The sequence below is a fragment of the Balaenoptera ricei genome, chromosome X (genome assembly GCF_028023285.1).
Source record: "Balaenoptera ricei isolate mBalRic1 chromosome X, mBalRic1.hap2, whole genome shotgun sequence".
Taxonomy (NCBI): domain Eukaryota; kingdom Metazoa; phylum Chordata; class Mammalia; order Artiodactyla; family Balaenopteridae; genus Balaenoptera; species Balaenoptera ricei.
In genome coordinates, this window is record NC_082660.1 from 119,718,114 (window position 1) to 119,735,974 (window position 17,861).

Sequence of the window (17,861 nt, forward strand, 5' to 3'; positions counted from 1 at the left end):
AGTGGAATCATGTAGAAAAGAAAGGAAGAGTTGGAAGGAATGGCAAAGACTATGCTCTTTGAGAGAAGGAATTATGGGTTTTAAACTTTGTGTTTAAATATGAGATAACAGTAGAAAGTAAACCAGCACAGCTTGTAATATAACCCCCAGACTTGCCATCTGGGTTGAAGTCAAATTGAATAAGCCCAAGAACATCAACTCTGCTTCTCTAGCACTATGACAAATTTCAGAAAGTCTGGTCAAGCAATCAGAAGCAAGAACAAGAGGCTGTAATCTTCTGTGAACATCTGTAACTAGAGAATATACCATGCTTATTAAGATTGTGTCAAAAGAAATTTCATCGAGTTAAGGCCCTTGCAGCTCACATTTCTCATCCAAACTAAACTAGTGTTTGTTCAATAAGCAACTGGTTCACAACTGGACTTAAACTGTCTCCCCACATCCTGGAACAAACTGTTGAACCACACTCAGATCCACACTGACATCTGCAGGTAATCAAAACAGGACTTCTATGAATTGATTTCTAGACGCAGATTCTCAAACCATTCACCACAGTAGTGTGCGAACCCATAAAACCTAAATACCCTGGATGACTATGTCTTTAAAAAATACTCTCAATCTTTAAGTGCTTTCATAGACTAAAACATTGTACATAGAGTATGAACTCAATTATCTAGAAAAATCCCCACAAACATATAGTTATTTCCACCTGGTGTAATTACGGTGATTTTAATTTTCACTTTAAACTTTGTCTTCAATTTTCCATTACTTTTCAGATATTCTCCAATGAGTGTATAGTCCTTTTACAATAAGTTATTGAAAGACTGCTACCTCGATTTTATTTTTTTAATTGTCAATATCAGCATTTTAATGAGTTATTAAAAATAAAACCATGCATAATATCCTCAACAGGCAAAGGTTACAATTATATGTAAGATAAATATATAAAGGAACCTGTAAGATGAAGGTATTTTTTTTAAAGATACAGATAAATAGTCAAGACAATAAATTTTTTTTAAATATGCGTTTGAAAGAAAATCTAGGGAAAGTAAGGTACAAAAAGCGATGGTCTCATTCAGAAAAGGATTTTCATATGTCCTAGCTAATAAGCACTAAATATGTTATATATATGAGTGAAGAGGAAGATTTTAAAAGGATAAGTAAAGTTAATGAGGTAAAGAAAAACACAAAGGATACATTATGGCAATTGAAAAATAGTGTACTAAGGAAAAACATGCCAAACGAGTTGAATCAGGACACACTATAAAAAACAAAGCAACAAACATCCAAACAAAAAATCATTGGAATATAGTTTACACACATTCTTCCAAAATTGATGCATGTTAGTGTTTGTACTAACATGACAATGTCTATGGGATTTTTAATGTTCATGTTTATTCTTCTCCTAAAATATGGTTCCTATTGCAGAAATTAATATTATTCTAAATTTTCTTCTTCCCGTATGTCAGTGAATGAAGAAAAATAACAACTGTCACACAATCATCAAAAAATATTCTGTTACCAAAAAAATTCTCTAACCAAAGGAATAAATGATAGATATGGCATATCTCCAGTACAACTTTGTTGATAATTCATTTTCCACACACCCCTGGATACTACTGTATCTTTTAATAGCCTCTCTAGTGCGACCGCTACCTCAATTTTAACCTCAAACCCCTAGTTGTCCCAGGTCAGTTTGTATTCACATTCATCAAAGCCTTTAAAAAAAATCCTGCAAAATGTTTTTCTGTGGTAAACTGCTACTAAGCAGCATGCTTATTTACATCGGCTATCAAAACTCCTAAAGACACACAAAGATAAGGAGAAAGCAGATTTGTAGAGTCTAACATACGTGATTTTTCTATAGTGCCTTTCAACTGAGCGAAATTTCAAAGTAACGTTTATTGGATCAATCTATAATTACTGTATGAGAGAAAACATGATCTATTACCAAGAGGCTCCTTTTACAATGACTGTCTGGGGGAAAGCCTGTTTTTCTGGGCTTGTGAAATCAAGTGACTCATTAAATTTCTGAGGTAAAAAATCAACATTTGGAGAAAGCCTTATTCTACATGTTAAAAATTAAGTGTAATAGAAAAATTCACCCGGGGTTTCTAGTGGTAGGGAGAAAAAAGACAACTGCTTAAGGGCTTATTAACAAATTCAATCGATAGGCACTCATAAACCTGCAGGCCCTCAGCTTAGAAGTGTGTTACATTTCAAACGTTTATTGGTATATTTATTTTTTGGTGCCTGCAAAGCATTTTCTTGAGGAAACAAAGCCACGGTGGTTAGAGTTCCAAGTTAATTCACAAAAGTAAAGCTAAAATACTGAAGGTTTGCAACGAAATTGTAAGAAGTAGTTTTAGTAATAAGATCAAACAAATGCTGGAATGATTTCAACAATAAATTATTTTTCAGTTTTCCTGTTTTGGTACATGAGAGAATAATTATAGAAAGATAAGAAAGGCGGACCTTTTCAAGCACTTTAGATATTAACATTTAAGTTCCCTTTAAAACTTGCAACTTTTTAAAATTTATGCTTATTGGCCATACTTGAAGTTTTACCTTAGTGAACAAATGGACACAAGATGGAAATTAGGGAGAAAAATTAGGAGAGGGATTTTGATATGGAAACTGGGCAAGAACTGAAGCAGAAGGGGGGAGAGGGAACTAAAGAAAACATAGGGGTTGCCTCCACTTCATTCATTCATTCATTCATTCGTTCGACTCTTAAGTGGCAGGCCCCATTGGTAAGTATAAGGACCCAGTAGTTCATCATTCATTCATTCATTCAACCATTCGCCCTCCTCTCCAAGTGACCCAGATAGTCAAGTTGACTGCATATTTTGAAAAAACATATTTGCATCTCTCATACTGTGTGTGAAGTTGGGTAGCTTTTCGTATATTTAAGGCTCATTTCTTCTGTGAACTGTGTTTTCATATTTTTGCCCATTTTCCTCTTGTGAGTTTTAGCCTTCCCCCTGCTCTGGAATTTGAGTTCTTTATATATGTATTTGGGATATTAGCCATTTAGATAAGTATATCTCCCAGTTTTGTTGTGTTTCTTTTGACTGTGCTTACGTGGTGTTTTTGTCTGTTTGTTTGTTTTTGTTGGGGTTTTTTTGCCACGCAACAGGTTTCTATTTTTATGTAGCTTTTACTTTTATGTAGTTGAAATTATCCATCTTCTTCATTGTATCTGGATTTGGAGTCATACTTAGAAAGGCTTTCCCTATACCCAGGTTATAAAGGATTTCATCCATGTTTTCTTATATTACTTACATGGTTTCATTTTTTAACATTTAGATCCATTTGGAGTTTATTCCAGTGTACAGTATGAGGTATGGAACCAAATTATCTATTTTTACAGCAATCCATTATCCCAACAGCATTTATTAAAAAGTCCATTTTTGCCCCAGTGATCTGGGTATACCACCTTTACTATACGTTAAATTTTACACTTGGGTCTATGTCTGGACTTTCCGCTTTGCTCCAATGATCTGTCTGTTCACGCACAGGTATAATATAATAAAGGTAACAGGTTATAACACGTTGGTATGCAAAAAGGGGGGCAGCTTTCTTTACAGAAGAATGCTAGCTAATAAATGTGGAAGGAATGACAGAATTAGTAAAATATTTTGCAGCCACCATCTTCAAAACTGACCCAGGGAGGCATCACTAATGGATGCTAAAACTATTGGGTGAAAGTTGTTGGGGAACAGGACATTTACATGGTCACATCTAATACTTTTTAAATACTAATTTGATATTAATTACAAAGGGGGAAAAGTACCTTTACAGTGGAGAAATCTGGAGAACACTACCTTGACTGAGTGACTGAACTTGGCATCACCAGTGGAACAACTGACATCATGTACCTCCTGATGTGATGCAATGGGAATCACCTATGTGGTATTCTTGCCAGAAAGATTTAACTAATCTAATGTTTAATTGAATCTAATCATGAGGAAACAATCCGACAAATCCGAACAACAGGACCTCATACAAGACAACTGGCCCAGACTCTTCAAAATGAGTATTTCATGAAAGATGAAAGAAAGTGGGGGGACTGTTCTACATTAAAGAAAACTAAAGAAACATGACAACTAAATGAATTTGCATGACCTTTGAGCCTGAATTTTGAATCCTCAATTGAAAAAAATAATATTATTTAATTCACAGTCCATATTCAGATTTCCCAAATTGTCCCAATAATCTCTTTTAGATCAGCCGAGCCCGGCTCTGAACAACAGAACCACCCACTCACCCATAGACTCATGAGAAAAAATGAACTATTTAGTTTTAAGTCACTAAGGTTTCAGGGGGAAGGAGAGGGAGATTACACAGTAATAGCTTATATAAATATGCTACCATTTGTGTGAAATTTTGGAAAAAAGAATATATTGATGAATTTGTTTACACATATGCAAACTTTCTCTGTAAGGATACACAGGAAAATAAAACCACAATTGCTGTGGGGAAGAGGAGCTATGGAGGCTGGGGATGAAGACAGGAGGGAGACATTTCATTTTCTGCCCTTTGGTACCTGTAGAATTTTAAACACATGAATGTATTTCCAATGAATGAATGAGTGAATGAATGAAATCTGTTTCTTTTACTCATGTCTTTCCAGAACCCTTGAATCATCTCTAGTGGTAATGGGAACTCTCATACCCTACTGATGAGAGTATAAATTGGTACAATCTTGGTGGGGTGGAGGTGTGGCTTTAAGAAATGCCTATAACGTAAGGTCAGACACTATAAAACTCTTCGAGGAAAACATAGGCAGAACACTCTATGACATAAATCACAGCAAGATCCTTTCTGACCCACCTCCTAGAGAAATGGAAATAAAAACAAAAAAAACAAATGGGACCTAATGAAACTTAAAAGCTTTTGCACAGCAAAGGAAACCATAAACAAGATGAAAAGCCAACCCTCAGAATGGGAGAAAATATTTACAAATGAAGCAACTGACAAAGGATTAATCTCCAAAACATACAAGCAACTCATGCAGCTCAATATCAAAAAAACAAAGAACCCAATCCAAAAATGGGCAGAAGACCTAAATAGACATTTCTCCAAAGAAGATATACAGATAGCCAACAAATACATGAAAGGATGCTCAACATCACTAATCATTAGAGAAATGCAAATCAAAACTACAATGAGGTATCACCTCACACTGGTCAGAATGGCCATCATCAAAAAATCTAGAAATAATAAATGCTGGAGAGGGTGTGGAGGAAAGGGAACCCTCTTGCACTATTGGTGGGAATGTAAATTGATATAGCCACTATGGAGAACAGTATGGAGGTTCCTTAAAAAGCTAAAAATAGAACTACCATACGACCCAGCAATGCCACTACTAGGCATATACCCTGAGAAAACCATAATTCAAAAAGAGTCATGTACCACAATGTTCATTGCAGCTCTATTTACAATAGCCAGGACATGGAAGCAACCTAAGTGTCCATCGACAGATGAATGGATAAAGAAGATACAATGGAATATTACTCAGCCATAAAAAAAACCGAAATTGAGTTATTTGTAGTGAGGTGGATGGACCTAGAGTCTGTCATACAGAGTGAAGTAATCAGAAAGAGAAATACAAATACTGTATGCTAACACATATATATATGGAATCTAAAAAAAAAAAAAGGCTCTGAAGAACCTAGGGGCAGGACAGGAATAAAGACACAGACGTAGAGAATGGACTTGAGGACGCGGGGAGGGGGAAGGGTAAGCTGGGACAAAGTGAGAGAGTGGCATGGACATATATACACTACCAAACATAAAATAGATAGCTAGTAGGAAGCAGCCGCATAGCACAGGGAGATCAGCTCGGTGCTTTGTGACCACCTAGAGGGGTGGGATGGGGGGGGGTGGGATAGGGAGGGTGGGAGGGAGACACAAGAGGGAGGAGATATGGGGACATAGGTATATGTATAGCTGATTCACTTTGTTATAAAGCAGAAACTAACACACCGTTGTAAAGCAATTATACTCCAATAAAGATGTTAAAAAAAAAGAAATGCCGATAAAATATGCAAATACATATGCAATACATAGACTATCTCCAGAAGAATCCACCAGAAGCTGATAACACCGGTTGCTTCTGAGGAAGGACCTTATGGGACTGGGAATCCAGGGTAGAAGGAAGACTGACTTTTCCCTATATGCCCTTTTTATTCTTTGAATTTTTATGCTGAACTTGTATTACCTTTTCAAAAGGAGCATAATAAAATAAAATGCACATATGCTTTGACTCAACTATCACTTCTAAAATTCTCTCCTGCAGAAATACTTACAGAAACAAAGATATTACTTGTGTATACTAATAAAGTATAAGGAACCTAAATGACCATCAGTTAAGGATTAGTTAAATAAATTATGGAATGTTCATACACGGGAATACTATACAATCGCTAAAAATGAACCCATAAATCATCACCCAGGCTGACATAGAATATTCCAGAAATCCGGGAGCATTCCCTAATGCCTGCATCCAGCCTTTCCCACCCGGTAAGTTACTACAAACTGAATAAACCCATGTAACCATCACCCAGGTCACACAGAACACTCCAGAACACTTGAGGCGCCCCCTAATGCCCACTTCTAGCCATTCGCCCCCTATAAATGATCACAAACAATAAACCCATGTAACCGGTCATCCAGATCACACAGAACATTCCACAGACCATCCAGCTTGTAATAATTCATCAAGCTGTACACTTTTTTGTATGTATGTTATACTTCAATAAAGTGTTAAAATATGCATGTGTGTCTGTTATAAATATGTTCACATATATATAGAAAAAGGTAATTAGGTATACAAATCAAACTATTTATGGATGAAAAGGCTATGGGGGGAGGCATTTATTTACTTTGCATACTTCTATAAGGTTTAAACTTTATAATGAATTTTTCCCTTCACAATTTATAATTTTAAAATGAATAAAAATAATGAAGAAAAACACTTTTAAAAAAGAAAATAATTTTAAACACTGCTATGAAATGTTAGTTTTGTCTTAGAGGAGGAAATATACAACATCAGGATTTTAAATCCTAAAATTCTTGACCACTACCTACAATAGCCAGTCCCCCGTCCTCCCAATCTGACCCCATAGGTCCTGGAGGGAGATGAGTGTCTGAAGAATAGATTCAGACAAAGAAACACTTACCTAGCTCAGTCTTTCACCTCAGACTTCAGTGTAGTCACCGAAAGGATTAGACTAAAACTTCCTTTTGCCCAAAGCGGGCAGGCCTCAGTGACCCAGACTAGAAGCTTCTTTCTCTGAGGGCTACATTCTGACCTTAGCTTTGGAGCTCTCACCACTACTTTAGTCAGAAGAGATGGTTAAGGAAACACACTGAAGGAAAACCACACCTAGGGAAGGCAAGAAACCATTTAGGGTGACTGATTGGTCCCAGTTTGCCCAGGATTTTCCTTGTGTTAGCACTGAAAGTCCCCAGAAAAGCCTCCAGTTCCAAAGAAACCAGGACCTAGGAAATCAGGTCTCAAGTGCTTTTTAGGCCTCTTCTCCCTGAGCCCCAACCAAGTTCCCCTTTGATCTACAAGGTGAGGGGGAGTGTCTTCTCCTCAGAAGCTAAAGGAGAGATGCCAGACTTCTCTTGCCACACTTCATAGGAGAAGAGCTAGCAGAATCAGAATCCCAGAAAGAGGCTCCAAAGAGGCACCCCAAAGAGCATTTCACACAGACTCAACAGCTTTTAACCTCTCCATACCAACAATTCCACACATCACTGTGACCCAATCCAATCCTGGATCAAAGTTCTGATTTATATTTTACTTTGAAGATTTTGGCTATATCTAGCTAGCTATTACTCACTCCTGTTTACTGAAGATGTTTCTCTTAGTGAACTCACTTTTTCTTTGTTATATTTATCTTTAAAATACATCTTTAAAAATATTATTTGCTAAGTTTATTTTAACAGAACACTTCACATCACTTTCATAAATGGAAAATTGGTATCACATGCCACAAACAGAAGGTACATATTAGGTACATATGAATAACTATTATCTAAACGGAGTACTCCTTGATGAAGATTCCTCATGCAAGTTTTCCTCAGGAATGCCTGGAACACAAGAAGCTTGGTGCTCCTCCTAGAGGTCAGAGTGTGTGGTTAGCACTGCTCTGGGAGTTCCTTCCAGCTCCTTCTATAGGTTAACCCTCCCCCGTGACTTTCTTTCAGCTCCCTCTACAGGTTGGAGTGAGTATCTTTCAGCTCCCTCTGTGGGTTAGAGTGGGGGGAGGGGGGTTATTGTTCAACAAAATTTTATTGAGTGACTATTATGTTGTAGATACAGCGCTGAGGATACAGGGGAGAACATGGGAACAACTTCGTATTGTAATTGAGCACGAATAGGGAAAGAAGAGAAAGACGAAGTTAGAAGATTTGGGCACAGACTGTACTGTCTGTCTCCATTTCCTAAACCCCTGTTTATTCAAGCCACTGCAATCTGACTTTTGTCCCTTCCACCTCACCAAAAGTACACTCATGAAAGTCTCTAGGGGACTTCCTAATGATCGGATCCAATGGGAAGTTTTGCATCCTCATCTTAAGTGACCCTGGACACGACTCCCTCCTTAGCTTTGCTGACAGCATTAGCTGGTTTCTCCAAGGTTTTCCCCTACCCCTCTTGCCACCCCAGCTCTCCTTCAACCTGCCTCTTGTATGTTGATGCTTGTCAGGATTTTGTCCTTAACCCTCTTCGCCATAAATCTCCCTTCTTACGTCTACACCCATAGCTCCCACCTACATAAGCTAAAGACTCCCAAATCCTGAAAGACCAGAGGTGCCTCTATTTCCCTCTCCAACCCCATTTCTCATGTTAGCAAATTACTTGTATGACTGTGAGGGTGCCTTGGTCTCTTCTTCCTGTAGCCTATTTCCCTCTCACTTCTCCCTCCACCTGAGGTTTGCTGTTCGATTCAGCTTCAGTGTTACCTATTCTGGGAAGGACTCCAGAAGCACAGCCCGGGCTATGCTGGGTGCTCTCCCTTTGTGCTCCCCAAAACACTAGAATCGGTGCTTCTAATGGTCAGTGTACTTCTGTTTATTCCACTAGGCTGGTCACCTTGAAGGTACTGACTGCATCTATATTTACAGTTCCCAGCACAGGGCTCAATAAATACTTTTAAATTGATGAATATAAGAAATCCATGAGCTATGAACAGGTAAACATGGAGGAAGAGAAGCTTGGGGATGGCTGGGGTGCGTGTGAGAAAGGGATATTTAAAACTTGAGTATTTAGAATACTATTCTCTTTCCCTTCCTCCTATGGAGGCAGCCGGGGCTGGAGGGGCCGAGGGGGCATTGATGTGTCAGGGTCAGAAATTGGTTACATACAGGAGAAATGAGCAATTGTATTGAGGATAAAGGGAAACAGGCTTGTCACTATCCGAGAATAGTTACAAATATGGATAGGACGGATGCTGGAATGAACGCATAGTGTTGAACTGGAATCGGAGATACCAGTTTGAACTCATGATCTTTAATAGATAATCAGATATACATATGTTTGTATATATAAATATACATTTACATGTATTTTCTGTGTTGAGAGGGCCTTTATTTATTAATATTATTATTTTTTTGGCCGTGCCGCACAGCTTGCAAGATCTGTTCCCCGAACAGGGACTGAACCCAGGCCATGGCAGTGAAAGCCCAGAATCCTAACCACTAGGCCACCAGGGAAGTCCCGAGAGGGCCTTTAAACCATAATGCTCAAGTAGCAGTGATTATACCTAGTGCCTGTATTTTGGTAATTGTACCAAATACCATTCTCTATTAAAAGGAATCAAGGTTCCTTAGAGAAACAGCTGATCGCAGGGCTGGGGCAAGGAAAGTATGAATCTGGGACATCTTATGCCAGAAAGTAAAACACTGCTCAAAAAATGATAGATTTGCCAAAAGGACATAGCAGCCAGCTCGGAGGGACTCTCACTGTCCATATCTGAGATATGAATATCAAAAAAAAAAGTCATGGTTATGAATAAAAACCCACTGACTAAAATAGGAGTCCACGAGTCCACAATGATCAAATAAATGGTGGAGAAGGGAAACTTCTTCTTTACACTTGAATGCCAATTAATAGGTGTAGAAGGAATAAGGGAACTAGAGAGTCACCATTGGGTAGTCATCATAACACTAGCAGGCAAGAAAGAGCAACAGATACTAAAATTACTGGGGGAAAGTTTGATGAAAAACCAGGATATTTATAGTCTCAAAGTACTTCCACACAAAATATGTTACCAATTTCAAAGGGAAAACGCTAACTATGCAGTGGAGAAACACAGCAGACGCCTCCTTAACCAAAGGATCAAGGGTCACCAGTAATAGGACGAAGTGGTACCGTGTGCCTCCTGCAATGAGATGTTGAGAACACAACACCACTTCTGTGGTATTTCTGCCCAAAATGCATAACCTGAATTTAGTAACGAGGAAATATCAGTCAAACCTAAATTGAATGCCATTTTTCAAAATAACTGGCTAGTACTTCTCAAAACTATGAGGATCACAAAAGACAAGGAAAGACGGGGGGATTTCCAGATTGAGGGAGACTAAAGACACATAATGACTAAGTGTAACACATAATCCTGGATAGAATCCTGGGCCAGAAGAAAATTTTTTTCCCTCTTGCTAAAAGAGCCTTATTGGGACCACAGGCAAAATATGAATGGGGTCTGTACACTAGGTGGGATAGTTTTGTATCAAGGTTAATTTCCTGATTTTGATAGCTGCAATGTGGTCATGTAGAAATGTCCTTGTCTTTAGGAAATTTACACTGAAGCACTTAAGAGTAATGGGGTATCATGTCTATATCTTATTCTCAGATGGTTCAGAAAAAATGTGACACACACATACAAATATACAAGACACATACAGACATACATACATACAAGCGAGTGGGAGGGATGGTAAAACTAATGTGGTTAAATATCAACAACTGAGGAACCTGGGTGAAAAATATATGGGAGTTCTTTGGGCTATTCTTGCAACTTTTCTGTAAGTGTGAAATAAAATAGTTCATGTATTTTTTAAATACTGAAAAGAAAAGTGAGTGTTTAAAACCTGAGTCATGCATGAAAGGCTTTTATTTTTTGCCTGTCTACCCACCCCCGCCATCTTGCTCCAAAAACAATCTAGAGTCCTATGAATATGTAAAAAAAAAAAAACACAAGATAAAATAAATCCAAAACAAGTAAGAAATATGTGTAGCCTTGGCAAGAACCTTCTAAATTGGCAAGAACCTTCTAAATTGTCAAATTCTACAAAATGCTCTTGAAAATTTGACAGATTATGTGGAGAGGTTTCTCTTTGTTTTGGGAAACAACCCAAACTTCAAAACAGCTATTAGTTCTTTTGTGTTCCCGATATCCTTTTATTCAAAACTTGACTGCAATTAGACACAGAGAATGCAATACTGGGATATGGATAGGCTTAAAAATTTTACAGAATTTTATGCATGTGTACACACTTTATTAAATTTGCACTCTAAGATATACACAAGGTCAGCAGTTCACAAAACTTCTTATTATTCCAAAAGCAGTTATCATGAAACACAGTGATTATATGTCAGTCAAGCAAAAAGAGCATCTATTAAATTTTCTTATCATATCATCTCTTATACTTGTTTTCAAATAGAAGCCTGAAATATGATATATTAGAATAGGAAGAGAGAATTTTACTTTATAACAATGATCACTTTTCAAATATTAGACTTTATATAAAAATAAAGGAGTACTGTCAACAAAGCTCACCTGAAGGTTAGCATGTCTATCTTTTATGTAATCCGAAACAACCCCTGCACAAACTTAACTTTCTAGTCACTTTAAACAATAAAAATGAACCTTGGCTTAAACAGTAAAGTCAGTTACCTTGCCTCCTAGTTCTCATAACAGAGGAACAATTTCATTTTCCTGTCCCAATTCTACCCCAAAATAAATTTATTTTATTTAAAATAAATTTAAATATCATTACATTCTAAAGGTTATGTCTTAAGAGTCCTAAATTAGAGCCAAAAAATGATGGCCAAAAGTGTCCCTTTAAGGCAAAGAAGACAGTAGAGAGCTGGTGGATAAATACCCTATAGGAGAAAACCATCTCTCAGTATTATATAGGCAGAGACTTTTAACATGGTTCTTTCACAAACAGAATAAATACACTGCATACCACTGATGTAATTTTTCTTTAAAATGACATACTAGAGAACAATCTTCATAATATATACATTCATGTTAGGTTTGAAGGATTATGGACTTTGCACAGATGAAAGTCAATATGAGAAATAAAGCCATTAATGGCCATTATGGCAGTTATCACAATTTAAAATAAACAACACAGCTGATGCTACAACAGAACTACTTACTGCAAGCTAAGTGATGCTCTCTTATAATTCAGAGAGAATAGGTTTCCCTTCAAGCCCTACAGTATTACTAGTCTGTGGGTACCCTCAAAGCACATCATCTTCCTTTAAAATTCAACGACCTTTGCCTTCAAAAGACACAAATGCAGTAGTTTTCATTTCTTACATTCATTTAAAAATGGAATATTATGGTCCTAGCAGGCAAATTTGCATGTTAAATGCAGACAATCCAACCACGATGTCTGACCATTAAAAGAAATCTATCACAACAGACATTTTGCACACAGTTTTAAATAATAAATAACACGGCAATAGATTACACTCAGGTTTTAAAATAGCTCTATCGGGATTTTCCTCTTTTAAATGTTAAATAACTTATGGTACCGCAGACTTACTATCATGTACACTGTTGACAGCTCAAACAGCTTCTTAAAAGCAGAATGCACGATGACATGGACTTTGGCAGCTCCTAAAAGCTTCCTCGTAGATATTAAACTGCGCTTCCTATAAGGCAGCATGTATAAGAACTGGACTCTGATTCTGGGGGCAACACAATAACCAAAATACAGTCGACAACACCACTCACCACACAACAAAACAAACAACTCCAATGACGAAAAAGTAATCAGAAAGAAGCAGCAATCAAAACGGTATGTGGCAATCAGACACAGAGCCCCTTTTCTATCCTACCTTATGATATACATCTTTACAGCATGACACTGAACCCCAAGGCCCCTCAGGCCTCATTACACCACCCAAGACAAGCTGTCAAGCTCCGTGTACACTTTTCTACACAGTGGTTTGTGTGTAAATAACATTATTCATTCATTTGTAGATGCTCCACACATCTGGTCAAGGCAGGAATTTCTTCTCCTTGATAACACCACCTAGAAACATTAACAATATTTTATATATTCCTTAGGGCAACAGGTTTGAGGAGAACAATATCAACTGGGGTAGCTAAGTCATAAGAAGCTGTGGTGACTAATCCCGGCATCCTGTTAAGTCCGTTTACATTCTCAGCACTAAAATCAATCCTTGTATCCTACACTCCAACAGCAAAGAAGCAATATGCACAGTAATGAAAGCAACGACATGTTTTTTCCCCTTTGTGAGAAATGGCAAGGAAGCAGCTCAAACAGGAAAGGGAAACAAAATAATGTACTTTAAGCTGATGCAGAAAAATAAAAATTTATATCAAAAGCAACTCATCTAATATTGTGAGATAAAGAGATTTGAGACTTATGTAGTCAACAGAGAACAACAACAACAAAAATCTCTCAAGCAAGAGAATTTCTGATCAACTCTAGCTGTCATGACACTGCTGGGAAAAAGAACCACTGTCGAAAATACATATTAGTGCTTTCCTTAAATGTATAGGCTCTAAAATAGGTGCTCTTTGAAGCACTGAGGAAAAAAAAAAATATATATATATATGTACTCTAAGCAATCAAAAATGAGTATTTGAGATTTCATTACTAGTTCAAAATGAGATCAGCAAAAAGAGACCTAAGTAAGGTTACTACACTCAAAAAATCAAACTTTAGAGAAGTGCCAAAAAAGAACGGCATCAAAATGGTTTAGATCAGTAACACTTTAATCCTCATTACGGATCAAAGTTCCCTGTGTTCCTCCCTGAATGTTTTCTGCAGGAAACAGCAGTTAGAACACTGAATCAGAAATGGGTAAGTCACTTGGGTGAGAGATCATCCATCAAGATGAACGGAGAGCATGAATTGGAGCATGCTACTGGAGCCTCTGCGGTTGTGCTGCCTTTAGCCAGTGAGTCTGAGGACAAGCCACTGCTGCTACTACTGCCATCCAAAATATCTGAACTGAGGACAAAGCAAAAAGAATTATAAGCAGATGCATCTATCAGGGTAAAGGCAAACATAACATGCAATGACATGGTTTCAAGAACTCACGGATCAGTACAGCATTGGTAAATCATAAAAAGCATAAAAGCAACAGCAAAACTAGAGAATGTACTATATTCAGATACCTGGGAGAGGACAATGTCAGAGAAATCCCAAGTTAAGACACGCAAGGTTCTGTATCATTTGGGTGCTCTCCTAGAGGCACCAGAAGGTCCAACATACCAGTAAGTGTTCCTCTTGACATGTCATGGTTTCCGTGAGGGAGTTCCCCTACCTTCAGCTCAAGCGATTTCTACCCTTATATTTCTCTTCTTTAAAAATTTTTTTTAATTTTTATATTTCTCTTCTTACCTTCAGCCTTCGAGTAAGAGGAGTGGTTACTCGCTGAGGTACCCTGGACTGTCGGAAGTATTCTAGCAAGTATACTGCTTCATGGTCCTTCCATTCCAGAACAGTCTTTCAACTGCTCTAGATTTTATCACTTCCTCACTCCCAAGAGGCCTTCGACTCAAATACACATTTTTTTTCTAATTTCCTCCATTATTTGCCTTTTATGTTCTTCTCATTTTATGAATTTCTTAGACTATTTCCTTTCCTCTTGCTTTCAAAACTCAAAGGTCTCCCTCCTATTTCTAAAAGACTTGTTTCTTTGATCCCTTCAGTTAACTACCAGTCAAGCTTCTAATAGGAATGCTCTATATCCACAGACCCAATACCCTCACAGCCCATTTGCCTCTTTAATCCTGACAACTGGCTTCTGCTCCTGTCCTTCCACTAAGACTCCTGATCTGGTCATCAAGAGCCTCTAGAACCCAACCTGGGGATACCTGACCCATCCAGCCCAGGCTCCCAGGGCTCCCAACAATCAAGCCAGCCTGCCTCATGAATCTGGCTACAGACTTTAGCATTCACAATTGCCAGCCTTCACAATATGACATGAGGCTGCCTTCCTGGCTATGATACCCATCAATACAACATGTAAGCTCCGTGCTCTATATTTGGCCCGAATTCACTATTCAGTCATTTCATTTCTTCTAATATTTACTGAGTACCTACCAAGTGCAGAATGTATGCCAGATATTAGAAATACAGTGGTATATAAGACAGACATGATCCCTGCCCTCATCTAATTTACAGTATAGTACAGGAGACAGTTATATAATCATGCTAATAAATATATAATTATAATTTGTGATCAAAGCAGTAAAGATACAAGGGACTCTCAGAGTGTATAACATGGGTGACCTGATCTAATTTGGAGGAATACGGAGGAACAAGCCTCCCCCAAAGTGATATTTGAGCAGTTGTCTGAAAGATGAGTAGGCCTTAACTGGGTAAAGTTGGGGAAGAGGCAAGGGTATTTCTAGGAGCCAAAACCAGGCTAGTATGGCTATAGCACAGAGAGCAAGGAGAACATGATGAGAGAAAGCTGGCGAGGGAGTCAGACAGTTTTAGGATTTACACAGACATACTTCTTTATTTTTGAAAAGGAAACAAAGCATAGAATTGGAGAAGGACTTGTGAATCAGCAAATATAGGTTCTAGTTTAAGTTTGATCACTAGCTCCTTTGCAAAAGCCCATCCTGGTCTAAACTGCCCTGAAACTCAATATTATGTCTTTAATATTATCGTTTTTATGAATTTCCAAGTTAATGTATTCCCACTGTTAAGCAACCTATGATACATTTGGAAGTTTCTGGCCTCTGTACCACCCTTAATAAAATGTAACTTCCCCCAACCCAGCTTCTCTACTCTTATATTTCTTCAAAATGTCATTTCTTTCTTTTGCCTGTGGATTGTTTTCAGATGGAAACAGAATACAAATAGGCTTTGGAAAAGTAAAAATATCGGGTTGGCCAAAAGGTTCGTTCAGTTTTTTCCATAAGATGGCTCTAGTAGCACTTAGTCATCCTTAACTTCATTCGAAACAATTTTGTTAGACTGTGTTGTGACAGCTGTCGTATCAGCGTGCATTTAAAAAATATCAAAATTGGTGAATTTTTGTGTAGCCATTTTAATATTGAAGATGGAAGAAAATAGCAACATTTTCGGCATATTATGCTTTATTATGTCAAGAAAGGTTAAAAACACAACTGAAACACAAAAAAAGATTTGTGCAGTGTATAGAGAAGGTGCTGTGACTGATCAAACATGTCAAAAGTGGTTTGCAAAGTTTTGTGCTGGAGATTTCTCGCTGGGCGATGCTCCACAGTCGGGTAGACCAGTTGACGTTGATAGTGATCAAATTGAGACATTAATTGAGAACAATTAATGTTATACCACGCGGGAGATAGCCGACGTACTCAAAATATCCAAATCAAGCGCTGAAAATCATTTGCACCAGCTTGGTTACGTTCATCGCTTTGATGTTTGGGTTCCACGTAAGTTAAGCGGAAAAAAAACTTCTTGACAGTATTTCTGCATGCAATTCTCTACTTAAATGTAATGAAAACGTTCTGTTTTTAAAACAAATTGTGACAGGCGATGAAAAGTGGATACTGTACAACAATGTGGAACGGAAGAGATCGTGGGGCAAGTGAAATGAACCACCACCAACCACACCAAAGGCCGGTCTCCATCCAAAGAAGGTGATGGTGTGTATATGGTGGGATTGGAAGGGAGTCCTCTCTTATCAGCTCCTTCTGGAAAACCAAACGATTAATTCCAACAAGTACCGCTCCCAATTAGACCAACTGAAAGCAGCACTTGACAAAAAGCGTCCAGAATTAGTCAACAGAAAACGCATAATCTTCCATCAGGATAACGCAAGACAGCATGTTTCTTTGAGGACCAGGTTTCTTTGTTACAGCTTGGCTGGGAAGTTCTGATTCACCCGCCGTATTCACCAGACGTTGCACCTTCGGAGTTCCATTGATTTCTGCCTTTACAAAATTCTCTTAATGGAAAAAATTTCAATTCCCTGGAAGACTGTAAAAGGCACCTGGAACAGTGCTTTGCACAAAAAGATAAAAAGTTTTGGGTAAATGAAATTATGAAGTTGCCTGAAAAATGGCAGAAGGTGTGGAACAAAACAGTGAATACGTTGTTCAACAATGTTCTTGGTGAAAATGAAAAATATGTCTTTTAGTTTTACTTAAAAACCGAAGGAACATTTTGGCCAACCCAATAAAAATGGAAACAGTATATTCCACAGTCCTCCTACTCTATACTTTCTGCTGTCAAATGCATCATTAATAATACCACTTTTAAGTAAGAAGTTTGGAAAATTTAGCTGGCTCTGGTATTTTTTCAACCAAATGGCAAAATGGGTCTAAAATATGTATTATTCAAAGTACTGAAAGAAAGTTGCACAGATAATCTAAGACATTGGAAAATCAAAAGACCTTTATATTTGCCTTTGGAACATATGTGATTTTCCTCCTGCAGCATTTTGCCTAGACTAATACTAAAATGAATTTACTTTCCTAAAGCACATATTGGCTGGGAAGCCGAAGGACACGCTCTCTGCTACTTGGCAGGAAGAAACAGGCTTAGATTAGAATTTGGCCACCAAGCAGATAATCTGAATATAAATACTTTCTTATTCCAACCAGACTTACGGTGAGCCCTGGGTTAAAAGATTC

General features: G+C 37.8%; 1 protein-coding gene across 9 annotated transcripts in view; it reads right to left on the reverse strand.

Annotated features, from left to right (window-relative positions):
• The window catches only part of PABIR2 (PABIR family member 2), a 79,715-nt gene that overhangs the window by 44,626 nt on the left and 17,228 nt on the right, over window positions 1–17,861 (reverse strand). For 4 of the 9 annotated variants that reach the window (XM_059910337.1, XM_059910336.1, XM_059910335.1 and 1 more), the window contains exon 10: window positions 11,493–13,287. The exons of 1 other annotated variant lie outside the window; for it this stretch is intronic. In XM_059910337.1, the coding sequence (XP_059766320.1) occupies window positions 13,218–13,287 (70 nt within the window). In that variant the 3' untranslated portion in view covers window positions 11,493–13,217. Of the gene's footprint in view, window positions 1–11,492; window positions 14,236–17,861 lie in introns of those variants that run through there. 4 more of the 9 variants (XM_059910333.1, XM_059910330.1, XM_059910332.1 and 1 more) reach the window with 1 other exon arrangement.